At 48.8% G+C, this 23,308-nt stretch overlaps 1 protein-coding gene across 1 annotated transcript; it reads left to right on the top strand.

Annotated features, from left to right (window-relative positions):
- The first annotated feature begins 4,087 nt into the window (after positions 1–4,087).
- On the top strand, positions 4,088–8,021 carry GAL3ST2 (galactose-3-O-sulfotransferase 2). Its single transcript, XM_038415105.2, has 3 exons — positions 4,088–4,161; positions 4,987–5,266; positions 6,784–8,021. The coding sequence occupies exons 1-3, from the start codon at positions 4,142–4,144 to the stop codon at positions 7,606–7,608; spliced, it is 1,125 nt and encodes a 374-aa protein (XP_038271033.2). The 5' UTR covers positions 4,088–4,141; the 3' UTR covers positions 7,609–8,021.
- Positions 8,022–23,308: the final 15,287 nt, after the last annotated feature.

Here is a 23,308-nt window from a genome sequence, read left to right as displayed (position 1 = left end):
AGCGCAGGATCCACCAAAGCAGGAACTTTGTCACATAAAGATTATGTCTTGTGATAAAATCTCCAGGAATACATCCAACCAAAATTGGCAATCCTACTCATGTGACACCTGCCCAAATATTACATTACAGATCTTGCAAGTGAGCGTAATGTAGGCATCAACTCATAAGCATTCAATGGAGTCTAGACATGAAACACTTTCTTATCATTCTAATACCTGTCACATCAATGCAAGCCCCGAGGTGAGCCAGACAGATTCCAGCTATGTATCTGGCCATGTTCAGCTGAGGCATGGGTACCTTGGCATGAGCTGATGCCTGCTAGACCAGTGTCACATTTGTGCCCTACCTTCAGTGGACATGGAGAACAATTGAGCAATAATATGTGTAGACAGTGGAGGTCCATAGGGCTGAATGGCCATGATCACAGTCTTCTCTATAAAACTTTATACATAATTGAAGACTGTTGTCAGGGTCCCCTCTCTACTCTCCCCTCCCCCAGCTCTCCTGCCCCAGCCTTCTCTTCTCTGGACTAAACATGTTCAGTTCTTTTAACATTTCCTCAATGGTCATGTTTTCTAAACCTCTGATGATTTTTGTAGTTCTCTCTGAACTCTCTCCATTTATCCACATTTCTTGGCATAGCTCTGGAGGTTTGGGGTTCAGTAATCGGCAATAATTGAGTTGGCTTTTGTGACATTTCTCTTGCTTGTTCTCAGCCCAGAGATGGTCTTGGGTGCAAGGTTTGCCTGTGTTCGGTTAGTTCCTAAACTACCACAATGAAGAATTTCACCATATTTTTGCGCTCTGATAGCTCAGTTGGTTTCTATTATAACTTCAGCTTACCATGGTTTGACTCTTGAGCATTGGGCCTACTTTGAAGGAGCTTGGTATAAGACAGAAAAATTTCTAAGCAGCCTCTGGAAGTGTGGAGATCCAAACCTACATGCTGCCTTGTAATATATGTAGTTTGATGCTGTCAAGGCCAATACATTCCTGATGTTACTCCACTGAAGTAAGCAGAGCTATACCAGGGATGGGTTTGGCCCCAAGTGTTTCAGGATAACAGTCTACTTGATATGCCTATGCTGAAACGGGTGCACAGGAATAACTTGTGCCTAAAGGGTAAAGTTTGTCATGTTATTTGCCAACAATCAGACAAAATTAGTTTCATATTATTTGCAAAAGGCTGAATCTTCAGCTGGTGTAAGTTTGCACAGCCCCTTTGACACCAGGGGAGACTGTCTAGGTGACTTCAGGAGAGCTATGTCAGTTTGTACCATTGGAGGATTTGGCCCTATAGTTTAGGATAGAACGCAGTCTCCCCCAGCCAGCACACTGCCATAAGGTGACTGCCAGAGCTACTAGGTGAAGTTCCAGGTGGCTGGCATCTCCACGCACCCACTCACCCTGTTCCTGCAGGGGAACATGCTGCAGGATTTTCAGCAAGCACATGTGCTCCTCTTGGATCTCTGGTCTTGGCTTTTTCCCCAGAGCATTGCAAGGTACTTTCCCCACAGTTCCTGAACAGCAGTGGTTCCTCATCCTGGAGATCAACCTCAGAGCTCCCTTACTTCCCATGTGCTACCCAGCTGACTTCAAAGGATTCATTGACTTCAGGCAGTGTGTGTCAGCACTGAATGAGTCCCCTTGTGAGCAAGCTTGTGGTGGGTGATGTCCCCTAGCTAAATTCCCTCTAAGCTGCGCAGCCGTGCAGCTGCCTATTAAACCCCGTGCAGGTGCTCAGGGCTGTGGCGGGAAGAGATGCCTCTCCCCAAGCCCCAGACCTGCCATGGAGTCCCTCCCTTGGCGCCAACCCAACCCAGCCCAGTCCGAACCTGTTGCAGCTGGGGGAGAGGCGTCCTGGCCCCAACCCAGTTCCGGACTTGCCACAGCTAGGCGCCCCTCCCTCGGCCCCGACCCAACCAGGTGCTGCTGTGGGGAGAGAGAGCTGGGGGTGCAGTCCTCTCTGTAGCTCTGGGGAACCCCACTGCACCCCAAACCCCTCATCCCTAGCCCCATCCCAGAGCCCACACCCCCAGCCGGAGCCCTTACCACCCTGCACTCCAACCCTCTTCCCCAGCCCTGAGTCCCCACCCCACCACATATATTTTATGTGCACCAATATGGAGGTGATGTGTGACACATCACCTCCATATTGGTGCACATAACAAAATTCATTCCGCACATGGGTGGGAAACATTAGAGGGAACCTCGCCCTACACCAGTGGTTCCCAAACTTGTTCCACTGCTTGTGCAGGGAAAGCCCCTGGTGGGCCGGGCCACTTTGTTTACCTGCCGCGTCCGCAGGTTTGGCCTATCACAGCTCCCAGTGACCGCGGTTTGCTGTGTCCCTCAGCCCGCGCTGCTTCCAGCAGCTCCCATTGGCCTGGAGCAGTGAACCGCGGCCACTGGGAGCCACGATCGGCCAAACCTGCAGACGCAGCAGGTAAACAAACTGGCCCGGCCTGCCAGGGGCTTTCCCTTCACAAGCGATGGAACAAGTTTGGAAACCACTGATCTACAGGTTCAGCTGGACTGAGAAAAAGGGGCATCTGGGCAGATTCACTGATCAAATCGGTGGGGAGGTGATAGAGCTGGTCTTGTCTCAAAAGACAGAAAAAAACGATGACATATATAGAGGGTGTAGAAGGGCAAAATAAACCAAGTGGCAGGGATACAGCCCTTGTGGGCATAGTTACTGAGTGGAGGAGCTGCGTTTGTTGTCGAGGGTTGTGGGTGCAGCTGCAGAGATCAAAGGTCTGTCATCTCCATTTTGGAAGGTGGAATTCTAGTCTGCATTCCATTGCCAACTCTTGAGATTTGATCACGAGTGTTTTTCTTAAAGCCCCAGCTCCTGGGGTCATGCTTACCTGAGACGCTCTGCTTTCTTTTGTAAAAAAGGCAATTTTGCGTCCTGGGGGTTGCAGAGAAAAGCTTGAAAACATGAAGTGAGAGAACTCTATGGCTCGGGACCCAGAAAGCAAAGAAAAAGAACCAACATGTAGTATTTTTCATAAAAACCTCTTGATTTTTAAGCCAATCACATGATTTTTGGGGCCTGACTCTTTCTTTGAGTGCTCTGGGTTGGCACTTTTGTAGCCTGCATGGGCAGGTCAGAGAACAGCTGTCTGCAGCTTACAGCAGGCTCTGGTTGCTGCTGTGCTCGATTTATGTGAGATTTAAATTAAAAGAATGTAACTGTTAAAACACAAGCGCTCTTGCTTTACTGCAGAGAACAAGAGTTACCACCAGGGCAGGAGAGGCAGATGCTGATCGCCATGCTTATGCTATCTAACACGGAGAGGCCAGAAAGGAGGCAGCTGTAACAGCTATTAAGGGCTTGTCTGCACAAACATTTGCCTTGTGACAAGCTGGGCTGTAAATCTACCCCTTGTTGGCCTCCCATGCACTAACCTTGTGCTGGCCATGTGCTGGCCTTCCATGGGGGGAAGAGATAGCTCAGTGGTTTGAGCACTGGCCTGCTAAACCCAGGATTGTGAGTTCAATCCTTGAGGGGACTATTTAGGGATCTGGGGCAAAAAGTGGGGATTGGTCCTGCTTTGAGTAGGGGGTTGGACTAGATGACCTCCTGAGGTCCCTTCCAACCCTGATATTCTATGAACTGGCCATGTGGACTCTGCTGATGTGAACTAGCAGTTCCCTAGTGCACTACACCCTTTTCAAAGTGGGGTAGCTCCTCTGATATGCTAGACACTGAGAATGGCTGACAGGGGATGAATCACTGGAAATTGTCCTGTTCTGTTCAGTCTCTTTGAAGCACCTGGCACTGGCCACTGGCGGAGACAGGACACTGGGCTAATGGACCATTATGCTGATCTACTATGGCTGTTCTTATGTTTGTATCAGATTGCACAATGGAACTTTAATGAGTGTCAGCAGGGTCCACACAGACAGTTGCGTGCAGCAGGCTAGGGGGACAGATTTACACCCAGCTTGCCACAAACTAAACATTTATGTAGACAAGCCCTCAGTTACAAAGAGTGGCAGGAAATTTGGTGTGGTTAGAATTGGGAGGACATTACATTTTTATTTTGGATTCACTGGATCTGTTTCTTTTGCAGGCATTCCAGACTCCTGGGGCTTTGGCTGGGAGTCATTTTTCTAGCTGGGTTCTTCCATATGAACGGAAATGTCATCTTGTAAGTCCACTTTCTACAGTGATAGAACGAGTAAGAAGAACTTGCCGTGTGCCCCGTCTGTACAGGGGCAGCAAGATGATCCATCATATCTTATATTTTTGGATTGCTAAATGTAGCCCTAAGCACAGAGACTAGGGCTAGGATTTTCAAGACTGGGGGCCTAAAGTTGGGCTCCTAAATTCATATCTAGCACCTAAATGAGTGACCTATCAACAGTGTAGAGCATCTAGCAGCTGGGAGTAGCTGCAACAATACTAACAAAGCAAGGGGAGTGAGCAGGAGAAGCCAGAGCCCCCCCAACCCCCTCAGTAACAAATAAGCTGATTATTGTGTGGAGCTGAAAGAGCCATGCAGACTGGCATTCAGAGCTAATGAGGGCAGAAGAGGGGTGTGGCTCATCTGTGCTTTTTAGAACTACAGACAAAGTGCTGGATGTTTAGCTGGTGTCAATTGCCATAGCACCAGTGACTGCAAGGGAGCAATGCCGATTTACACCAGATGGGGATCTGGTACATTGACTTCAATAGAGCTATGGCCCATTTACACCAGTGGGGGATGAGGCCCATTGACTTCAATGAGGCTATGCTGATTTATGCCAGTTGTGGAATGGGCCCATTGAGTTCAAGGGAGTGATGCTGATTTATGCCAGGTGTGGATCTGGCCCCAGTTATCCTAAGGAAAAGTAGTTCAGGTTAAACTTTGGCGGCTCTTTGGAAAAGTAAAGTGAGAAGGCCAGCAGAGTAGGAAATGGCAGGGGAAAGCAGCGCTGTCAGGTGGAAGAAATGGATTACAACACTAGAGAGAACATTTCCCATGTGCTTTAAGTTCATATAGAGTGTGGGGGTTTTCCACCAAGCACCTGAGACCCAGTCACCCCCAGATGAACGTGATGTTTCTCAAGACCCACAAAACTGCCAGCAGCACCATCATGAATATCCTATTCTGGTTTGCAGAGAGGCATAATCTGATCCTAGCCCTTTTGGCTGGCCAGAACTACCACCTGGGCTATCCTCATCGCTTCATGGCCCAGTTTGTAGAGGGATTTAAAACCATCGGACAAAGTTACAACATCATGTGTAACCACATGAGATTTAACCTCCAAGAGGTGAGATCCTGGGCAGTAGCAGTTGGGGAGGCATCCTGTGAAATGACCGTGGTGCTGTAATTATCAGGGATCCTAGTTTTTCATGATAAAAACCCAAAATTCTCCAATAAAAAAACATAGAAATCCATTTTTTCCGTGATTAAAATGAAATACTGAACTTTAGTTACCCTGGCCACAATACGTATAGGTATCAGTTGAACACAGTGTTTTACTGATATATTTACAATTTTAAAGCAGGCCTGCAGTCAGAGGCCTGGCCATTCTCCTGATTATCTGAATTTTTGATGATCTGATCTGGTCTTGGTACCAATTAGATTGGCTAATCAGGATTCCACTGTATATATTTTTATTTTCTCACAACTGTAAAAACTAAAGATTCTCTGTAAAAATGCAAATTTCATGTTTTTCCATGGCAAACAGATATCTAGGACAATCTAGGTTTTAGTTAGCACTAAATATCACTCTGCAGAGGCCTTTCCCTTCATGAAGCGCATTGCAATTAGCATGTAAAATGTTTTCTGAGTTGGGAATTAGTATGTTGGCCTTCAATCACAAAACCCACAAGTACTGGGGAATGGCCATGGATAGCTGGTGATCCCTCTAAGAATCTTAGGACTGACAATTATTTGTAAAACAAACAAATAAACAAGACTGGAGTTACCTTGTTTGGCTCAGGGAGGACCCTTTGCTTTGGAAAATAGAGAGTCAACTTCTAGGCCTGGCCATGATCTTTCTGTCTTTCTCTCTTCTTGATAGTGTAACTGGGGGTGAAATCCACTCTATGCTAACAAATCCCAAGATTCAGACTCTATGTGGAGGGCAGAAGGAGCAATTTGGGAGGTGAAAACCACCCTTCGCCAAGGGCCAGAGTGCAGGGTTTGTTGCACAACCCTCTTCCCACAGCTGCTGCTCCAGTCAATGGTCTGGAATAACAGCTACAGTCTCACTGTAGCATTTGGGCAAATCACTGGGTCTACATAAATGTGGATCTTCACCCTACCACTGGTCTGAACCCAATGTGTCCTTCAGCATCAACCAAGCGAGGCTGGCCTGGAGTCCACGTCCATGGTGTTTAGGGGTGCACAGGTAATTGGGGTACCATACCCTCTGTGATTGTTCAGCTAGAAAACCCCTCATGCAGCCCAGGATAAAAGGCCAAACTATTCACTCAGCCCTAACAGGAATGAGAGAGCTCCCCTTTCATATGCTTACTATAGTAAGTGGGCAAGGGCCATGTGTGCTGGTGTAGCTATACCAATATAGCAGTGTTGGCAAGCCTTCTTAACAGAGAGAGAGAACAGGACCAGTTGCCTACAGCCTGTCAGTACAGTGCTTGTACTTAGACTTTCCCACCGTGACTATGTTTTAACCCCCTGCAAATGACCTACACTGTGCTCGTTCTTTTGACCTGTTTACCCTTAAAGTCAAGTAGGAGCCATTTTTGTACCACAAAACCTCTCCTGTGAATAAGCAAGAGATACATTAATGGCTACATTGTGCTGTCTTCTTATAAACAGGTCCAAAAAGTAATGCCAACCACCACCACCTACTTTTCCATCCTGAGAAACCCAGTTTCACTAATGGAGTCCTCCTATGCCTATAATAAATTTTTTACACCAGCATTTAGAAGGTCAGAGGATGTGAATGAGTTTCTGGCATCTCCATGGACATATTACAATATGAGTGAATACACAAATAACATTCATGCGAGGAACTACATGTGGTTTGACTTTGGCTATGACAACAACGCAATGGACACTGAGGACTATGTTCAGAGTGTCATAGTGGAGATCGAACAGGGTTTTCAGCTGATACTGCTAACTGATTACTTTGATGAGTCCATGGTCCTGCTGAAGGACACTTTGGGCTGGGAGCTGGATGATGTGGTTTACTTCAAGCTGAATTCCCGAAGCCAGGACACTATCGAGAGCATGACCCCTGAGAGCAAGGAAAAGGTAAAAGAATGGTGCTCATTGGACTGGAAGCTCTACCAACACTTCAACAGGACCTCCTGGAGGAGAATTCAGGAGACAATAGGGCTAGAAAAATTGAATCAGGAGATGAATCTCCTGAGAATGAGACAAAAGGAACTTATGGAGCTGTGTCTCTTGGATCCAGTGCCGATAGATAAGATCAAGATCAAAGACAAAAAACTTCAGCCCTTCCAGTCAGGGTATGCAAATATTCTGGGCTATAATCTTAAAGAAGACATGGCTAATGAGACTCTGAGAACCTTCCTGAGACTGATCATACCTGAGCTTCAGTATATGTTATATCTGTATGCTCATCAGTTTCCAGAGAAGAGGAGGAAGAGCACAACTTTTCCCTTGTGGCAGAGGTGACAGTGTTGGTGGATCGTTAATATCACCCACAGAGCAATAATGCTTATAACATTGCTATCACCTTGTTCATGTACCTCCTAGAGATGTGTTTACATTTTTGTGGCCCAGTGGAGTTAACCCATGAAATTTCCTTACAGAGATTTCAGATCCGTGAGTGGTGAGACAAAAGGGGTGTGGCAGGAACAGAGGACTCCCCAGCTGACTCCATTTGGTATATGGTTCCCTGGACATCTTTGCTTGCTCCAGCTTAAACCAGGGGCTGGGCTGGGGTGAAGTTGGCTAAAGAACCAGGAATCTGTGACTGGTTCCCTAACCACCTAGTGTCTCTGCTGCACAAAGCAGATACCGGCCTTTCCTCTGTGGGTGAAATACTAGTTAAACTCACAGTATCAGATTTAGTACAAATGCCTGCATTGATCTTGTTTCAGAGTAGCAGCCGTGTTAGTCTGTATTCGCAAAAAGAAAAGGGGTACTTGTGGCACCTTAGAGACTAACAGATTTATTAGAGCATAAGCTTTCGTGAGCTAGAGCTCACTTCATCGGATGCATTTGGTGGAAAAAACAGAGGGGAGATTGATATACACACACAGAGAACATGAAACAATGGGTTTATCATACACACTGTAAGGAGAGTGATCACTTAAGATAAGCCATCACCAGCAGCGGGGGGGAGGGGACGAGGAAAACCTTTCATGGTGACAAGCATGTTATTTCCAGCAGTTAACAAGAATATCTGAGGAATAGTGGGGGGTGGGGTGGGGGGGGAGAAATAACATGGGGAAATAGTTTTACTTTGTGTAATGACTCATCCATTCCCAGTCTCTATTCAAGCCTAAGTTAATTGTATCCAGTTTGTAAATTAATTCCAATTTAGCAGTCTCTCGTTGGAGTCTGTTTTTGAAGCTTTTTTGTTGAAGGATAGCCACTCTTAGGTCTGTAATCGAGTGACCAGAGAGATTGAAGTGTTCTCCAACTGGTTTTTGAATGTTATAATTCTTGACGTCTGATTTGTGTCCATTTATTCTTTTACGTAGAGACTGTCCAGTTTGACCAATGTACATGGCAGAGGGGCATTGCTGGCACATGATGGCATATATCACATTGGTAGATGCGCAGGTGAATGAGCCTCTGATAGTGTGGCTGATGCGATTAGGCCCTATGATGGTGTCCCCTGAATAGATATGTGGACAGAGTTGGCAACGGGCTTTGTTGCAAGGATAGGTTCCTGGGTTGGTGGTTCTGTTGTGTGGTGTGTGGTTGCTGGTGAGTATTTGCTTCAGATTGGGGGGCTATCTGTAAGCAAGGAATGGCCTGTCTCCCAAGATCTGTGAGAGTGATGGGTCGTCCTTCAGGATAGGTTATAGATCCTTGATGATGCGTTGGAGAGGTTTTAGTTGGGTGCTGAAGGTGATGGCTAGTGGCGTTCTGTTATTTTCTTTGTTGGGCCTGTCCTGTAGTAGGTGACTTCTGGGTACTCTTCTGGCTCTGTCAATCTGTTTCTTCATTTCAGCAGGTGGGTATTGTAGTTGTAGGAATGCATGATAGAGATCTTGTAGCTGTTTGTCTCTGTCTGAGGGGTTGGAGCAAATGCGGTTATATCTTAGAGCTTGGCTGTAGACAATGGATCGTGTGGTATGATCTGGATGAAAGCTAGAGGCATGTAGGTAGGAATAGCGGTCAGTAGGTTTCCGATATAGGGTGGTGTTTATGTGACCATCGCTTATTAGCACTGTAGTGTCCAGGAAGTGGATCTCTTGTGTGGACTGGTCCAGGCTGAGGTTGATGGTGGGATGGAAATTGTTGAAATCATGGTGGAATTCCTCCAGGGCTTCTTTTCCATGGGTCCAGATGATGAAGATTTCATCTGTGTAGCCCAAGTAGAGTAGAGGCATTAGGAGACGAGAGCTGAGGAAGCGTTGTTCTAAGTCAGCCATAAAAAGGTTGGCATACTTTGGGGCCATGCGGGTACCCATCGCAGTGCCGCTGACTTGAAGGTATACATTGTCCCCAAATGTGAAATAGTTATGGGTGAGGACAAAGTCACAAAGTTCAGCCACCAGGTTAGCCGTGACATTATCGGGGATACTGTTCCTGACGGCTTGTAGCCCATCTTTGTGTGGAATGTTGGTGTAGAGGGCTTCTACATCCATAGTGGCTAGGATGGTGTTTTTAGGAAGATCACCAATGGACTATAGTTTCCTCAGGAAGTCAGTGGTGTCTCGAAGATAGCTGGGAGTGCTGGTAACGCAGGGCCTGAGGAGGGAGTCTACATAGCCAGACAATCCTGCTGTCAGGGTGCCAATGCCTGAGATGATGGGGCGTCCAGGATTTCCGGGTTTATGGATCTTGGGTAGCAGATAGAATACCCCAGGTCGGTATTCTAGGGGTGTGTCTGTGCGGATTTGTTCTTGTGCTTTTTCAGGGAGTTTCTTGAGCAAATGCTGTAGTTTCTTTTGGTAACTCTCAGTGGGATCAGAGGGTAATGGCTTATAGAAAGTGGTGTTGGAGAGCTGCCTAGTAGCCTCTTGTTCATACTCCGACCTATTCATGATGACGACAGCACCTCGTTTGTCAGCCTTTTTGATTATGATGTCAGAGTTGTTTCTGAGGCTGTGGATGGCATTGTGTTCTGCATGGCTGAGGTTATGGGGCAAGCGATGCTGCTTTTCCACAATTTCAGCTCGTGCACGTCGGCGGAAACACTCTATGTAGAAGTCCAGGCTGCTGTTTCGACCTTCAGGAAGAGTCCACCCAGAATCCTTCTTTTTGTAGTGTTGGTAGGAAGGTCTCTGTGGGTTAATATGTTGGTCAGAGGTGTTTTGGAAATATTCCTTGAGTCGGAGACGTCGAAAATAGGATTCTAGGTCACCACAGAACTGTATCACGTTCGTGGGGGTGGAGGGGCAAAAGGAAAGGCCCCAAGATAGGACAGATTCTTCTGCTGGGCTAAGAGTATAGTTGGATAGATTAACAATATTGCTGGGTGGGTTACGGGAACCACTGTTGTGGCCCCTTGTGGCATGTAGTAGTTTAGATAGCTTAGTGTCCTTTTTCTTTTGTAGAGAAGCAAAGTGTGTGTTGTAAATGACTTGTCTAGTTTTTGTAAAGTCCAGCCACAAGGAAGTTTGTGTGGAAGGTTGGTTCTTTATGAGAGTATTCAGTTTTGAGAGCTCATTCTTAATCTTTCCCTGTTTGCTGTAGAGGATGTTGATCAGGTGGTTGTGAAGAAACAGATTGACAGAGCCAGAAGAGTACCCAGAAGTCACCTACTACAGGACAGGCCCAACAAAGAAAATAACAGAACGCCACTAGCCATCACCTTCAGCCCCCAACTAAAACCTCTCCAACGCATCATCAAGGATCTACAACCTATCCTGAAGGACGACCCATCACTCTCACAGATCTTGGGAGACAGGCCAGTCCTTGCTTACAGATAGCCCCCCAATCTGAAGCAAATACTCACCAGCAACCACACACCACACAACAGAACCACCAACCCAGGAACCTATCCTTGCAACAAAGCCCGTTGCCAACTCTGTCCACATATCTATTCAGGGGACACCATCATAGGGCCTAATCACATCAGCTTCAATATCAGAGGCTCGTTCACCTGCGCATCTACCAATGTGATATATGCCATCATGTGCCAGCAATGCCCCTCTGCCATGTACATTGGTCAAACTGGACAGTCTCTACGTAAAAGAATGAATGGACACAAATCAGACGTCAAGAATTATAACATTCAAAAACCAGTTGGAGAACATTTCAATCTCTCTGGTCACTCGATTACAGACCTAAGAGTGTCTATCGTTCAACAAAAAAGCTTCAAAAACAGACTCCGAGAGACTGCTGAATTGGAATTAATTTGCAAACTGGATACAATTAACTTAGGCTTGAATAGAGACTGGGAATGGATGAGTCATTACACAAAGTTAAACTATTTCCCCATGGTATTTCTCCCCCCCCCCCCACCCCCCACTGTTCCTCAGATATTCTTGTTAACTGCTGGAAATAAGAAAAGGAGTACCCGTGGCACCTTAGAGTCTCTAAGGTGCCACGGGTACTCCTTTTCTTTTTGCAAATACAGACTAACACGGCTGCTACTCTGAAACCTGCTGGAAATAGCCTACCTTGCTTGTCACCATGAAAGGTTTTCCTCCTTTCCCCCCCCCCCCCACGCTGCTGGTGATGGCTTATCTTAAGTGATCACTCTCCTTGCAGTGTGTATGATAAACCCATTGTTTCATGTTCTCTGTGTGTGTATATCAATCTCCCCTCTGTTTTTTCCACCAAATGCATCTGATGAAGTGAGCTGCAGCTCACGAAAGCTTATGCTCTAATAAATTTGTTAGTCTCTAAGGTGCCACAAGTACTCCTTTTCTTTTTTCTGATCTTGTTGTAAATGGAAAATACTGCAGAGAAGTGACTCTGCAGGAAATTCCCCTATCCCATTCTAGGCTAATGCAGGGATTGCCAGTGCAGTATAGGTCAGTTTTGTGCACAAAGACATTCCAAAGACCAGACAGCATGTTTAACAGGCCTGAGGGAAAGCTTTATAAATCAGTTTATTTGATTGTACTTTATATCACAAGTCAGTGGAACTGAACGCACAGGATGTTCCGTGCCAGCTGTTGAAACACAGGAACAGACTCCTGAGATACAATATCCTTTTGGGTCTGGAACATAGGCACTAACTTCTACGGGTGCTGGTTAGTGCTTGCCCCCCCCACCCCTACTCCACCCCGCCCTGTCCCCTCTTGCCCCCATTCCAACCTCTTCCCCAAAGTCCCTGCTCCAACTCCGCCCCCTCCCTGCCCCTATTCTGACTCCTTTCCCAAATCCATGCCCTGGCCCCGCCTCTTTCCTGCCTCCTCCCCTGAGCACGCCACGTTCCTGCTCCTCCCCATTCCCTCCCAGTGCTTGCTACAGCTGTTTGGTGTTGGAAAGCACTGGGAGGTAGACAGAGGAGCAGGGATGCAGTGCGTTCAGGGGAGGAGGGGGAGGTGATGAGAAGTGAAGCGGGGCAGGGAGCTTGGCTGCTGGTGGGTGCAGAGCACCAACTAATTTTTCCCCATGGGTGCTCCAGCCCCGGAGCACCCACGGAGTTGGTGCCTATGGTTGGAATATATTTGCCCTCCACTCTAAGAGAAGTCATACAGAACTCCCCAACCATGCCCCTCTGTCCTGGCTATTAACAGGAAGTGGAGCAGTCAATCAAAATGAGACACAGGCTTCAGAACTCCCACTAAAGATGTAAAATATTTTGGACATATCGTTTTGTCCCATTTTACCTCATATAAGAGACAAAAGGCTTCCATGGGAATCATCATTGTGTCAGCAGTTTAAATGGCATGGTTACATGAGGAGCTCTTCTCTTTAGACACACTTTATTTTGTTTAAATCAAATCAAAGCCTTCCCTCTGTAAGGCCTCACTGTCTCCCTGAGAAGTTCCATGAACTCTCTCTCCCTGCCTTGCCTTTCCAGTAATGGTTCCCATTTTCCACCCTCCCCCAGGTAATAGCTGCAGAGAACAGAGTACTCAAGGGCTCTAGGAGGGTAATAGGTCATTTCTATGTACGCAGAGGCATTGTGATCATTAGCAGGGCTACAGCCTGGGACCTTCAGAATCAAAAGCACAAGCCCCACCTACGAGAGATAAAGGAATTACGCCATGAGCCATCGCTAAGTTGCAGGTTGTGATCCTCAGTGGAGACAGGAACATGACCACACACATGCACTAAGCCAGGCTCTCGTACTCAGAACCAGAACCTCCACAGACAGACCAGGCCAAGCCCCAAACATCAACCCAACTCAGAGAAGCCAATAGATGGCTGCGATTTCAGTCAGCAGAAGATGCTTCAAGCTGGACTCACCTTTTCCTGCCAAATGTTGCCCTCTGGGCTCGTGATTTTACACAGCAGCTGTCATCCTCCAGCGAGCCTGAGGTGCGTCAGGTAGTACAGAGCACAGTGAGGCAGAGTATTACTGTCAGCTGGGTTAGAGAGATGTCAGTGTCATTATCCACCACTAGAGATTTAAGGAAATATGTGAGATTATGCAAATGTTCCTTTTGAGATGGCAGCGTGGTCTAATGGATAAATCTTAGAATCATAGAAGATTAGGATTGGAAGAGACCTCAGGAGATCATCTACTGTAACCCCCTACTCAAAGCAGGACCACCACCAACTAAATCACCCCAGCCAGGGCTTTGTGAAGCCAGGCCTTAAAAACCTCTAAGGATGGAGATTCCACCACCTCCCTAGGTAACCCATTCCAGTGCTTCACCGCCCTCCTAGTGAAATGTGTTTCCTAATATCCAACCTAGACATACCCCACTGCAACTTCAGACCATTGCTCCTTGTTCATACGACTGGGCATCAGGACACCCAGCTCTGCCACTGACCTGCTGTGCAACCTTGGGCTTGTCAATTCTCCCTCCCCCATACTTTGTCTGGCTTGTCTTTTCAGACTGCAAGTTCCCTGTGACAGGGCCTGTCCTTGATTATGTGTTTATTCAGTGGGACCCCAGCCTTAGCTTAGGCTTCTAAGTGCTACTGTAATAGAAATTACATTACTAATTAAAGATGAACCCATTGATCAATTTGGTAACAAAACCAGCTGGCAGCCAGCCCACTCTGGGCTCTGAGCATGCAGGATCCATCCATTACCAAGCTCAGGCTTAGGCAATATTTGGATGAGAGGCTGTGAAGGAAAATATTGTTGATTCAGGAAGGGGAATTGAGGTTTCAGTAGGTTACACTCTTCCTCATATTGACTCAGTGCTGAATCAGCACCCCACGGCACAGCTAGAGGAGCTGGTGCAGCTCTTTGGTTGGTGTCATTTGTCACAGCTTCAGGGAGTTCAATGAGTCAGTGACATTTACCCCAGCTCCCAGTGCATTTACCCCTCCCCCGCCCCACCTCCTCCTCCTCCCCCATGAGTGCGCTGCGTCCCTGCTCCTCCACCTACTTCCTAGAGCTTCCAACCCAGCCACTGTCAAACTGCTGTTTGGTGGCATTAGCAAGCTCCAGGAGGGAAGGGGGAGGAGCGGGAACGTGGCACACTCAGGGGAGGAGATGGGGAAGAGGCAGGGCTGGGGCAGGGATTTGGGGAAGGAGTTGGAATAGGGAGTGGGGAAGGGGTGGAGTGGGGGCAGAGCTGGGAGCGGGGGAGGAGGGGTCAAGCACCCAGGGAAAAGAGGGGAAGTCAGCACCTATGCCAGTCATGATTTTATAGACCTCAATCATATCTCCCCTTAGCCGTAGTTTTTCCAAGCTGAAAAATCCCAGTTTTATTAATCTCTCCTCATACAGAAGCCATTCCATACCCCTAATCATTTTTGTTGCCCTTTTCTGAACCTTTTCCAATTCCAATATATCTTTTTTGAGAAGGGGTGACCAGATCCGCACACAGTATTCAAGATGTGGGCGTACCATGGATTTATATAGAGGCAACATGGTATTTTCTGTTCTATTATCTATCCCTTTCTTAATTATTCCCTGCATTTCGTTTGCTTTTTTTGACTGCCGCTGCACATTGAGTGGATGTTTTCAGAGAACTATCCACAATGACTCCAAGATCTCTTTCTTGAGTGGTAACAGCTAATTTAGACCCCATCATTATATATGTATAGTAGGGATTATGCTTTCCAATGTGCATTACTTTGCATTTATCAACATTAAATTTCATCTGATGATTGTGTGTAGTTTGTAAAGATTGTCCTCTGGTCTGGGTTCTTTCAATGAAAGGTATATAAATAGCATACAAGGTGTTGTATACTATGTTGTTAATTAACAATAAAGACTGTGTCATATTAATCTGTTGCTCTCTGCTCTACTTTGCAGATTGGGATAGTTTGTGAATCTACAGATTGAGAGGTGGTCACATTCCTTTTGTCTGAGGCGTTGTTACATGTGCAAACACTTTGTGACAGGACATGCGTTCAAGTATTACAACTCTTCCAGTGCAATGGCATTGCTACAGTGCTCAGAATGGTAAATAAGACACCCCTCTCCCTTATCTGTCCCATGTCAAGGGCAGGAATTTTAAGTGTGCAGTAAATCAATAAGGATGATATATTTCATCAACTGTTTCCTACCTCAGTTACTGTATAAGCACTGATTACACAATAAACCCATTGAAAACAGGTAACACCCATTCCTTTCCTGGAGCACTATGGCTGCTAGGTCTTATTCCACCTGGGAGCCAGAGCTCTGCCATGCTGTGCCATCTATCCTTCCCCACTCAGCAGCACTGCAGTGGTATAATGGAGAGGGTTAATAATTACAGTGCAGTGGGCAAGGGCCATGTTTGCTGGTTTAACTATATCAGTACAGCAATGCTGGCAAGCTCTGCGAGCATAGCCATAGCTATACTGGCATAAATGTGTCTTTGCTAGTATAGCTTATAATGGGCACCCAGGTGAAATGAACTATTCCCCCAGAAGCACTTTTAGGCTGATATAACTGGTCCACTGTAGGGCTTTTGGTGGCATAGCAATATCACAGGTAATCACACTCCTGAGTGACAACTATACTGACAAAAGTTTCTGGTGTAGACCTGGAATAAAGCTAAAACCACTGTGGATGCCTTGGTTAACTGGGCGTAACGAGAGAGCATAGAGGTGGTGGAAAGGGAGTTAGTCTGGAGAAGGGAGAGGGGTGAATGCTTAGCTTTACAAATTAAATAAAAACATGGTGCAGGCACTAGTGCGAATCTCCATTGCAATCTATGCTGGTGTGGGGATAGGAGTGCATGCAGTAGCTACCAACAAATTCCAGAATCCATAATCTGGAACAGTGCCATTCTGCCAGTGGGTCGTGATGCCTGGGGCATTAGCAATCAGAAGAGTCACAAGGGAGTGGAAATGTTACTACAGCCTAAAACAAAGAAAATCTTGCTGCCCCACTTTCCACACACCCTGAATCCTTCAAGGCCAAGTATCCCTATCCAGTGGTGAGCTGGAGCCGGTTCGCGCAAACCAATTGTTAAATTTTGAAGCAGTTTTAGAACCAGTTGTTAACCCGCTTCCCTGCAGTGGGTGCTGAGGCTTGGATGTGCTCTGGCCGGGAAGAGATGTAATTCCTCCTCCGGCCGCCGCGGGCGCTGTGCTGTGCGAGCCACGTTTGCTGTCACCTGGCCCTGGGCACAAGCCCTGGTGCTGCTGCTGCTCTCCCGACCCCTGGCCCTGGGGCTCCCGATGCTGCCTCGTGGGTCCCCAGCTGCTCTGCTGAGCCTGGGCTGCGTCCTGCTGCTCTCCCCGTGAGTAACCACCACCCTGCCCGCAGCCAGCCCCTGCCTCCAGCTACCCCCGTTCCCCCTGCCCGCAGCCAGCCCTGGCCGCACGCTCCCGCTGCACTGTCTCCAGCCAACCCTGCACCTCTGCCTGCAGCCAGCCCGTCTCCAGCCACCCCCTGCCCTGACTGCAGCCAGCACCTGCCGCACCCCCGGCACCCCCTGCCTGCACCAGCCCGTCTCCAGCCACCCCTACACCCCCTGCTCGCAGCCAGCCCCTGCTGCACGCACCCCCTGCCCTGCCCGCAGCCAGCCCCTGCTGCACGCACCCCCTGCCCTGCCCGCAGCCAGCCCCTGCCGCATGCACCCCCTGCCCTGCCCGCAGCCAGCCCCTGCCGCATGCACCCACTGCCCTGTCTCCAGCCAGCCCTGCACCCTCTGCCTGCAGCCAGCCCCTGCAGCACCCCCTGCCCAGTATCCAGCCAACCCCTGCCACACGCACCCCCTGACCTGCCCGCAGCCAGCCCGTCTCCAGCCACCCCCTGCCCTGACTGCAGCCAGCACCTGCCGCACCCCCGGCACCCCCTGCCTGCACCAGCCCGTCTCCAGCCACCCCTACACCCCCTGCTCGCAGCCAGCCCCTGCTGCACGCACCCCCTGCCCTGCCCGCAGCCAGCCCCTGCTGCACGCACCCCCTGCCCTGCCCGCAGCCAGCCCCTGCTGCACACACCCCCTGCCCTGCCCGCAGCCAGCCCCTGCCGCACACACCCCCTGCCCTGTCTCCAGCCAGCCCTGCACCCTCTGCCTGCAGCCAGCCCCTGCAGCACCCCCTGCCCAGTATCCAGCCAACCCCTGCCACACGCACCCCCTGACCTGCCCGCAGCCAGCCCATCTCCAGCCACCCCTGCACTCTCTGCCCTGCCTGCACCAGCCCCTGCCGCACCCCCTGCCCTGTCCGCAGCCAGACCCTGTCTCCAGCCACCCCCTGCCCTGACTGCAGCCAGCACCTGCCGCACCCCCAGCACCCCCTGCCTGCACCAGCCCGTCTCCAGCCACCCCTACACCCCCTGCTCGCAGCCAACCCCTGCTGCACGCACCCCCTGCCCTGCCCGCAGCCAGCCCCTGCTGCACACACCCCCTGCCCTGCCCGCAGCCAGCCCCTGCCACATGCACCCACTGCCCTGTCTCCAGCCAGCCCTGCACCCTCTGCCTGCAGCCAGCCCCTGCAGCACCCCCTGCCCAGTATCCAGCCAACCCCTGCCACACGCACCCCCTGACCTGCCCGCAGCCAGCCCGTCTCCAGCCACCCCCGCACTCTCTGCCCTGCCTGCACCAGCCCCTGCCGCACCCCCTGCCCTGTCCGCAGCCAGCCCCTGTCTCCAGTCAGCCCCTGCCCTGTCTCCAGCCAGCCTTGCACCCCCTGCCTCCAGCCAGCCCTGCCCCACACCCCTGTCTGCTGCTGGCCCCACGTCCACTGATGCCCTGCAGTTCCCAGGCAGTAACCCTGCACACCTGCTTCAATGAGGGGGGCAGGGAGCAGCTGGGACCCACACATGTGCACACCCTAGGGTGATCAGACAGCAAGTGTGAAAAATCAGGATGGGGGTCAGGGGGGTAATAGGAGCCTATATAAGAAAAAGATCCCAAAACCGGGACTGTCCCTATAAAATTGGGACATCTGGTCATCCTAGCACACCCCCTGGGAGTGGCGGGGACCCACACATGTGAAGTGGAGCTCATTTCTAGTTCAGGCCCATCTTTTTTAAAAAGAACTTTAGGCAGGGTTAACATACATCCGTATTTTCCTGGACAGATCAGGCTTTTTGGTTCTTATATCGCCATCCAGGAGGAATTTTTAAAAATTTTAAATTTTAAAAATTCCTCCTGGGAAAATACGGACATATGATAGCCCTGTTGGTACAAAAAAAAAATACATACTGGGGCACATCCCTTAAATAAGAACTTTTTATAGGGAACCGGTTGTTAAGATTTTGGCAGCTCATCACTGTCCCTATCACCTCTTGTAATTCACGCACACACTCGTACATTACACAGGCTGATCACTGTTACCACGGAGACAGATTTTACTCTAACTTTCGTAGTAAATGTTGGGGGAGGGGTGCAAACATTCTTGCCTTTGAGTAAGGGGTTGCCAGCCCTGACAAGGTTGAGAAACCCTGAGCTAGAGCAAAGGAATGAAGTTAGCACAGTGCCCTCCAGGGGGCAGAATGGGGCTCTCTCCCTGCTTGGGGCTCAGTGGAGGCTGCAGACCTTGTTATCCATCCTTCACAAGAGAGGAAAACAGAGGCTCTTCCTTCACTTCCAGAGGACACACTCAGGCTGTCTTTTGCCAGACAGCAATATTGGCTTCCCCCGCCCTTGGTGGGACGGGTTTCCTGACTTCATCTTTACTCCCTCAGGAGCGGAGCACCCAGCAATGAGTCCTTCTGCATCCGCCCCAGGGAGAATTACTCCAAGCCCATGCTCCCTCTTCAATTCCCACTCCAAGAGCAGCTCCGATCACTAGCTCTCTCATTGCCCCTTTCAGGGAAGGCAGGTCCTTTTGATCACCTTCCATTTTGTCTGTTTAGGATGGACCCTAGGGCTAGGCTGAAGGAAGCTGCTCACATTTGTTTTACTTCCTGTAGCCAAGGAAACCTGCCATGTTGTTTTCCTTCAGCTGAGACTTGGTAGCTATTCTCTCTCCCTTTTGAACCTGCCCTAGAGGGATTGTGACCCTCCCTCCAAACTCTAGCCAGGACTGGTGCTCCTAATCCAGTGGGCTATTCCTTGTCTTCCTAAAGCTCGTGACAGGAAGGGTTTGAAGACCCTTCTTTACAAATCAGGTGTCTGTACCTGCCTTTGAAGGGGGTATGATAGCTAAAATGAATAAGGAACATGTATCATCTAAACTGAACCTGGATGTCCTGATTCACAGAGGGGAGGGACACAGAACAGACAAATGCAACCCCTGCCAGAAGGTACCGTACCATCTTCCAAGTCATAATCATGTATGTGCAGGCAAATACAGGGCACAGGAGATCCAACAGGGAGTCTGGGACTGGAAACTAGGAGACACCAGTTCTACAGAGATGTCATCTATATGGCACCAAAGAAGAGGGACCTCTCTGCTGTACTAGCTTGTGGCCCTGTAAGGGGGGGAGGGGGGCGGGGAACAGAAAGGGTGACAGCTAAAACAACAAGGGGATTAGGAAGATGTGACCCAAGGGTGAGAAACATAAATCGATGTAATTGCTTCGATACTATAGTATTGTGGGAAAACATTCTTATTAGTCCCCTCATACAAACAGAACTACCTACTCTTAATCATAGAATATCAGGGTTGGAAGAGACCTCAGGAGGTCATCTAGTCCAATCCCCTGCTCAAAGCAGGACCAATCCCCAACTAAATCATCCCAGCCAGAGCTTTGTCAAGCCAGACCTTAAAAACCTCTAAGGATAGAGATTCCACCACCTCCCTAGGTAACGCATTCCAGTGCTTCACCATCCTCCTAGTGAAATAGTGTTTCCTAATAACCAACCTAGACATCCCACACTGCAACTTGAGACCATTGCTTCTTGTTCTGTCATCTGTAACCACTGAGAACAGCCTAGCTCCATGCTCTTTTGAACCTTCCTTCTGGTAGTTGAAGGCTGCTATCAAATCCCCCCTCACTCTTCTCTTCTGCAGACTAAATAAGCCTAATTCCTAAACCTCTCCTCATAAGTCATGTGCCCCAGCCCCCTAATCATTTCCGTTGCCTTCCGCTGGACTCTCTCCAATTTGTCCACATCCCTTCTGTAGTGGGGACACCAAAACTGGACACAATACTCCAGGTGTGGCCTCATCAGTGCTGAATAGAGGGGAATAATCACTTCCCTCGATCTGCTGGCAATGCTCCTACTAATGCAGCCCAATATGCCATTAGCCTTCCTGGCAACAAGGGCACAAGCTGGATATGAGTCAGCAGTCTTGTCCACTGTAATCCCCAGGTCCTTTTCTGCAGAACTGCTGCTTAGCCACTCAGTCCCCAGCCTGTAGCAGTGCATGGGATTCTTTTATCCTTAGTGCAGGACTTTGCACTTGTCCTTGTTGAACCTCATCAGATTTCTTTTGGCCCAATCCTCAATTTGTCTAAGGCCACGTGTTCCTAACCTCCCAGAAGGCCTGGGGTTTCCACTTTGTGGAAACACCTGAGGCTCAGATAGAGAAACAGGATGAGAGAGCAGGACAGAGTTCTGAGTAATGTTTAATGGAAGCCCTGCTGCTAGGGCAGTACATGGGCACAGCCATCAGGGGGGATGGGAAGGGACCTTTTCTTCTCTGTTCTAGGCACTGTGAGAAGTGTTGGTATGCTGTGCCCCCCCCTTTCCTAGTGACTTCCCCGCACCACATTGCAGACCCCAACAGGAGGAGGGGCTGGGGCATCGGTGGGGCTGAAGTAGTACCAGTGTGTGTGCATGGGTGATTTGGGGGTGGGAGGGAAAGAGAGACAGAGTGGGTCTGAGTATGACTTGAAGGAGTAGGGCCAGAAGAATATGATTTGGGGAACAAGATCCAGTATGTGAGTGGGACTTAGGGATCAGGAAAGAATGTGCTGGTGTATTTGGGACTGGAGAGCATGTGTCAGACGCTCAGGTTAGTGTTCATAAAGCACTTACCTACAGCAAAGTGCAGGATGGATCTCTCAGTTCAGGGGCTGATCTGAAAAAACAAAAAGCCAGTTCCAGCTGAACGGAAACAACTTTTTTCAGTTTTTTTTGTTAAATCGAAAAACAAAACAAAATTTGTTAGTATTGACTGGAATGTTCTGAGCTGACCCAAAACAATTTTTATTAGTTTTGAGTCAAAACATTTTGGTTGATTCAAAACAATTTCCTCCCTTGAGTTTTTCTATTGATTCAGCCCCCATCAGGTGATTTTCATCTCTTTTGTGTGTGTCTATATTGTTTTTTGTTTGAAACTGGCCACATTTAAAATCAAAATGTCATTTTGACTCTTTAAAAATTGTTTTTTCCGAACAAAACTATACCTCAAATTTGACCCAGGATGAGTGAATAATTTTGAACCTTGAAAAATTCATGTTTTGGGGGAAAAAAAAATAGTTGAAAAAGATTTGCCCAGCTTTTCACTCAGTTTTCTTGTAACCAAACTGGCCTCTCCATGTTCCATTGCCTGGCCTCACCACAGCAAAACTTACTCCTGAGGGCATCCTGCACCAAAAAATTAAAAATTCTGCACAGAATATTTTAAAATTCTGGAAATTTTATTTGTCAAAATAACACTACATAATCATGCCAGTTTCAATTATTTTGGTAACTTATTTCAAAATACCTATCAGCAAATATGTCTATAACAATACAGACACACAGAAATTCCCAGGAGTGGGAGTTAAAGAAATCCCTATGACAATCCAGTTCCTGTTTCTCTGCCCCCTTCCTCTCCCAGAGCCCAGCTGGACACTCCCCCCCAGAACACAGCCATGCTCCCAAAGCCAATACACCCAAACCCCCTCCTCTCCAGAGCCCAGCCACAGGAGCCCCCGGCCCACATACCCGCATCCTCTCCCGCTCCAGAGCCTAGCCGTGGCCGCCGCCCCCCAGCCCAGACACCTGCCCCCTTCACTCCCCCAGAGCCCAGGGATCCAGAGGGAGAAATAGCCTGATGCTGGGTACCAGGCTTGTATGGCATTTCCTATGCACTGCCCACTCCTTCCCTCAGGGCATGCTGGGAACTGCAGCTGCCAGAAACCCTCTAGCTCCCTCTCCTTCCCCCTGCAGTGTCTTCTATGTGTGAGCTGCCAGGTCCAGTGGCCCTTAGTGGCAGCTAGAAGCACTGCAGCCCATTTCTATGGGGGAAAGGAAGTTCTGCGTACACGTTAATTTCTGAAAAATTCTGTATTGCGCAGTGGTGCAGAATTCCCCCTGGAGCATACATTCTTCTCTGCCTGAGGGGACAGAGCCTTCCCCACTCCTACCTCCTCAGAAATACCCTGAAGCCCTACCCCTCCATGCTGAGCATGCTGCAATGGTGAGTGAGAGAGATAGTGTCCCTCTTTCACATGCATGACTGCCCCTTCCAGCATTTCTACAGGCTGCTCCAGGTGCCTGAACTGACTTGCTTGCACTGCCAGGGAGGGGCAAGTGATCACTCTTGTGACTTCCCTTTGCTTCCCCATTGGAAGTAATTTTTCTGCAGGGAAGCAAAGAAATCTGCAGGGGGCATGAATTCTGCACACGTACAGTGATGCAGAATTCCACCAGGAGTAAAAATGGCACCAGAATCAGCACGGAGCCCATCAAAAAAGGGGAGGTATAAGTAGTTGGGGGTCTAGAACCCAGGGTGCTAGAACCAGTAACTTCACATCACCAACTTACACCTAACAATTACTAGAGGGTTAGGCCCTGCAGGAAGTATTGCCCAAAAAGGCCAGAGTGAGAGAACCCTTCACCCATCTGATTGG

The sequence above is a fragment of the Dermochelys coriacea genome, chromosome 9 (assembly GCF_009764565.3).
Source record: "Dermochelys coriacea isolate rDerCor1 chromosome 9, rDerCor1.pri.v4, whole genome shotgun sequence".
In the NCBI taxonomy this organism is placed as follows: Eukaryota; Metazoa; Chordata; order Testudines; family Dermochelyidae; genus Dermochelys; species Dermochelys coriacea.
Note: the sequence above shows the minus strand (reverse complement) of the source record. Positions and strands in the feature narration are given on the sequence as shown.

Coding starts and splice junctions, on each gene's coding strand:
- GAL3ST2 (XM_038415105.2), top strand. CDS start 4,142: ATGAACGGAAATGTCATCTT. Junction 4,162..4,986: donor ATGAACGGAAATGTCATCTT/GTAAGTCCACTT, acceptor ATGTGCTTTAAG/TTCATATAGAGTGTGGGGGT. Junction 5,267..6,783: donor TGAGATTTAACCTCCAAGAG/GTGAGATCCTGG, acceptor TCTTATAAACAG/GTCCAAAAAGTAATGCCAAC.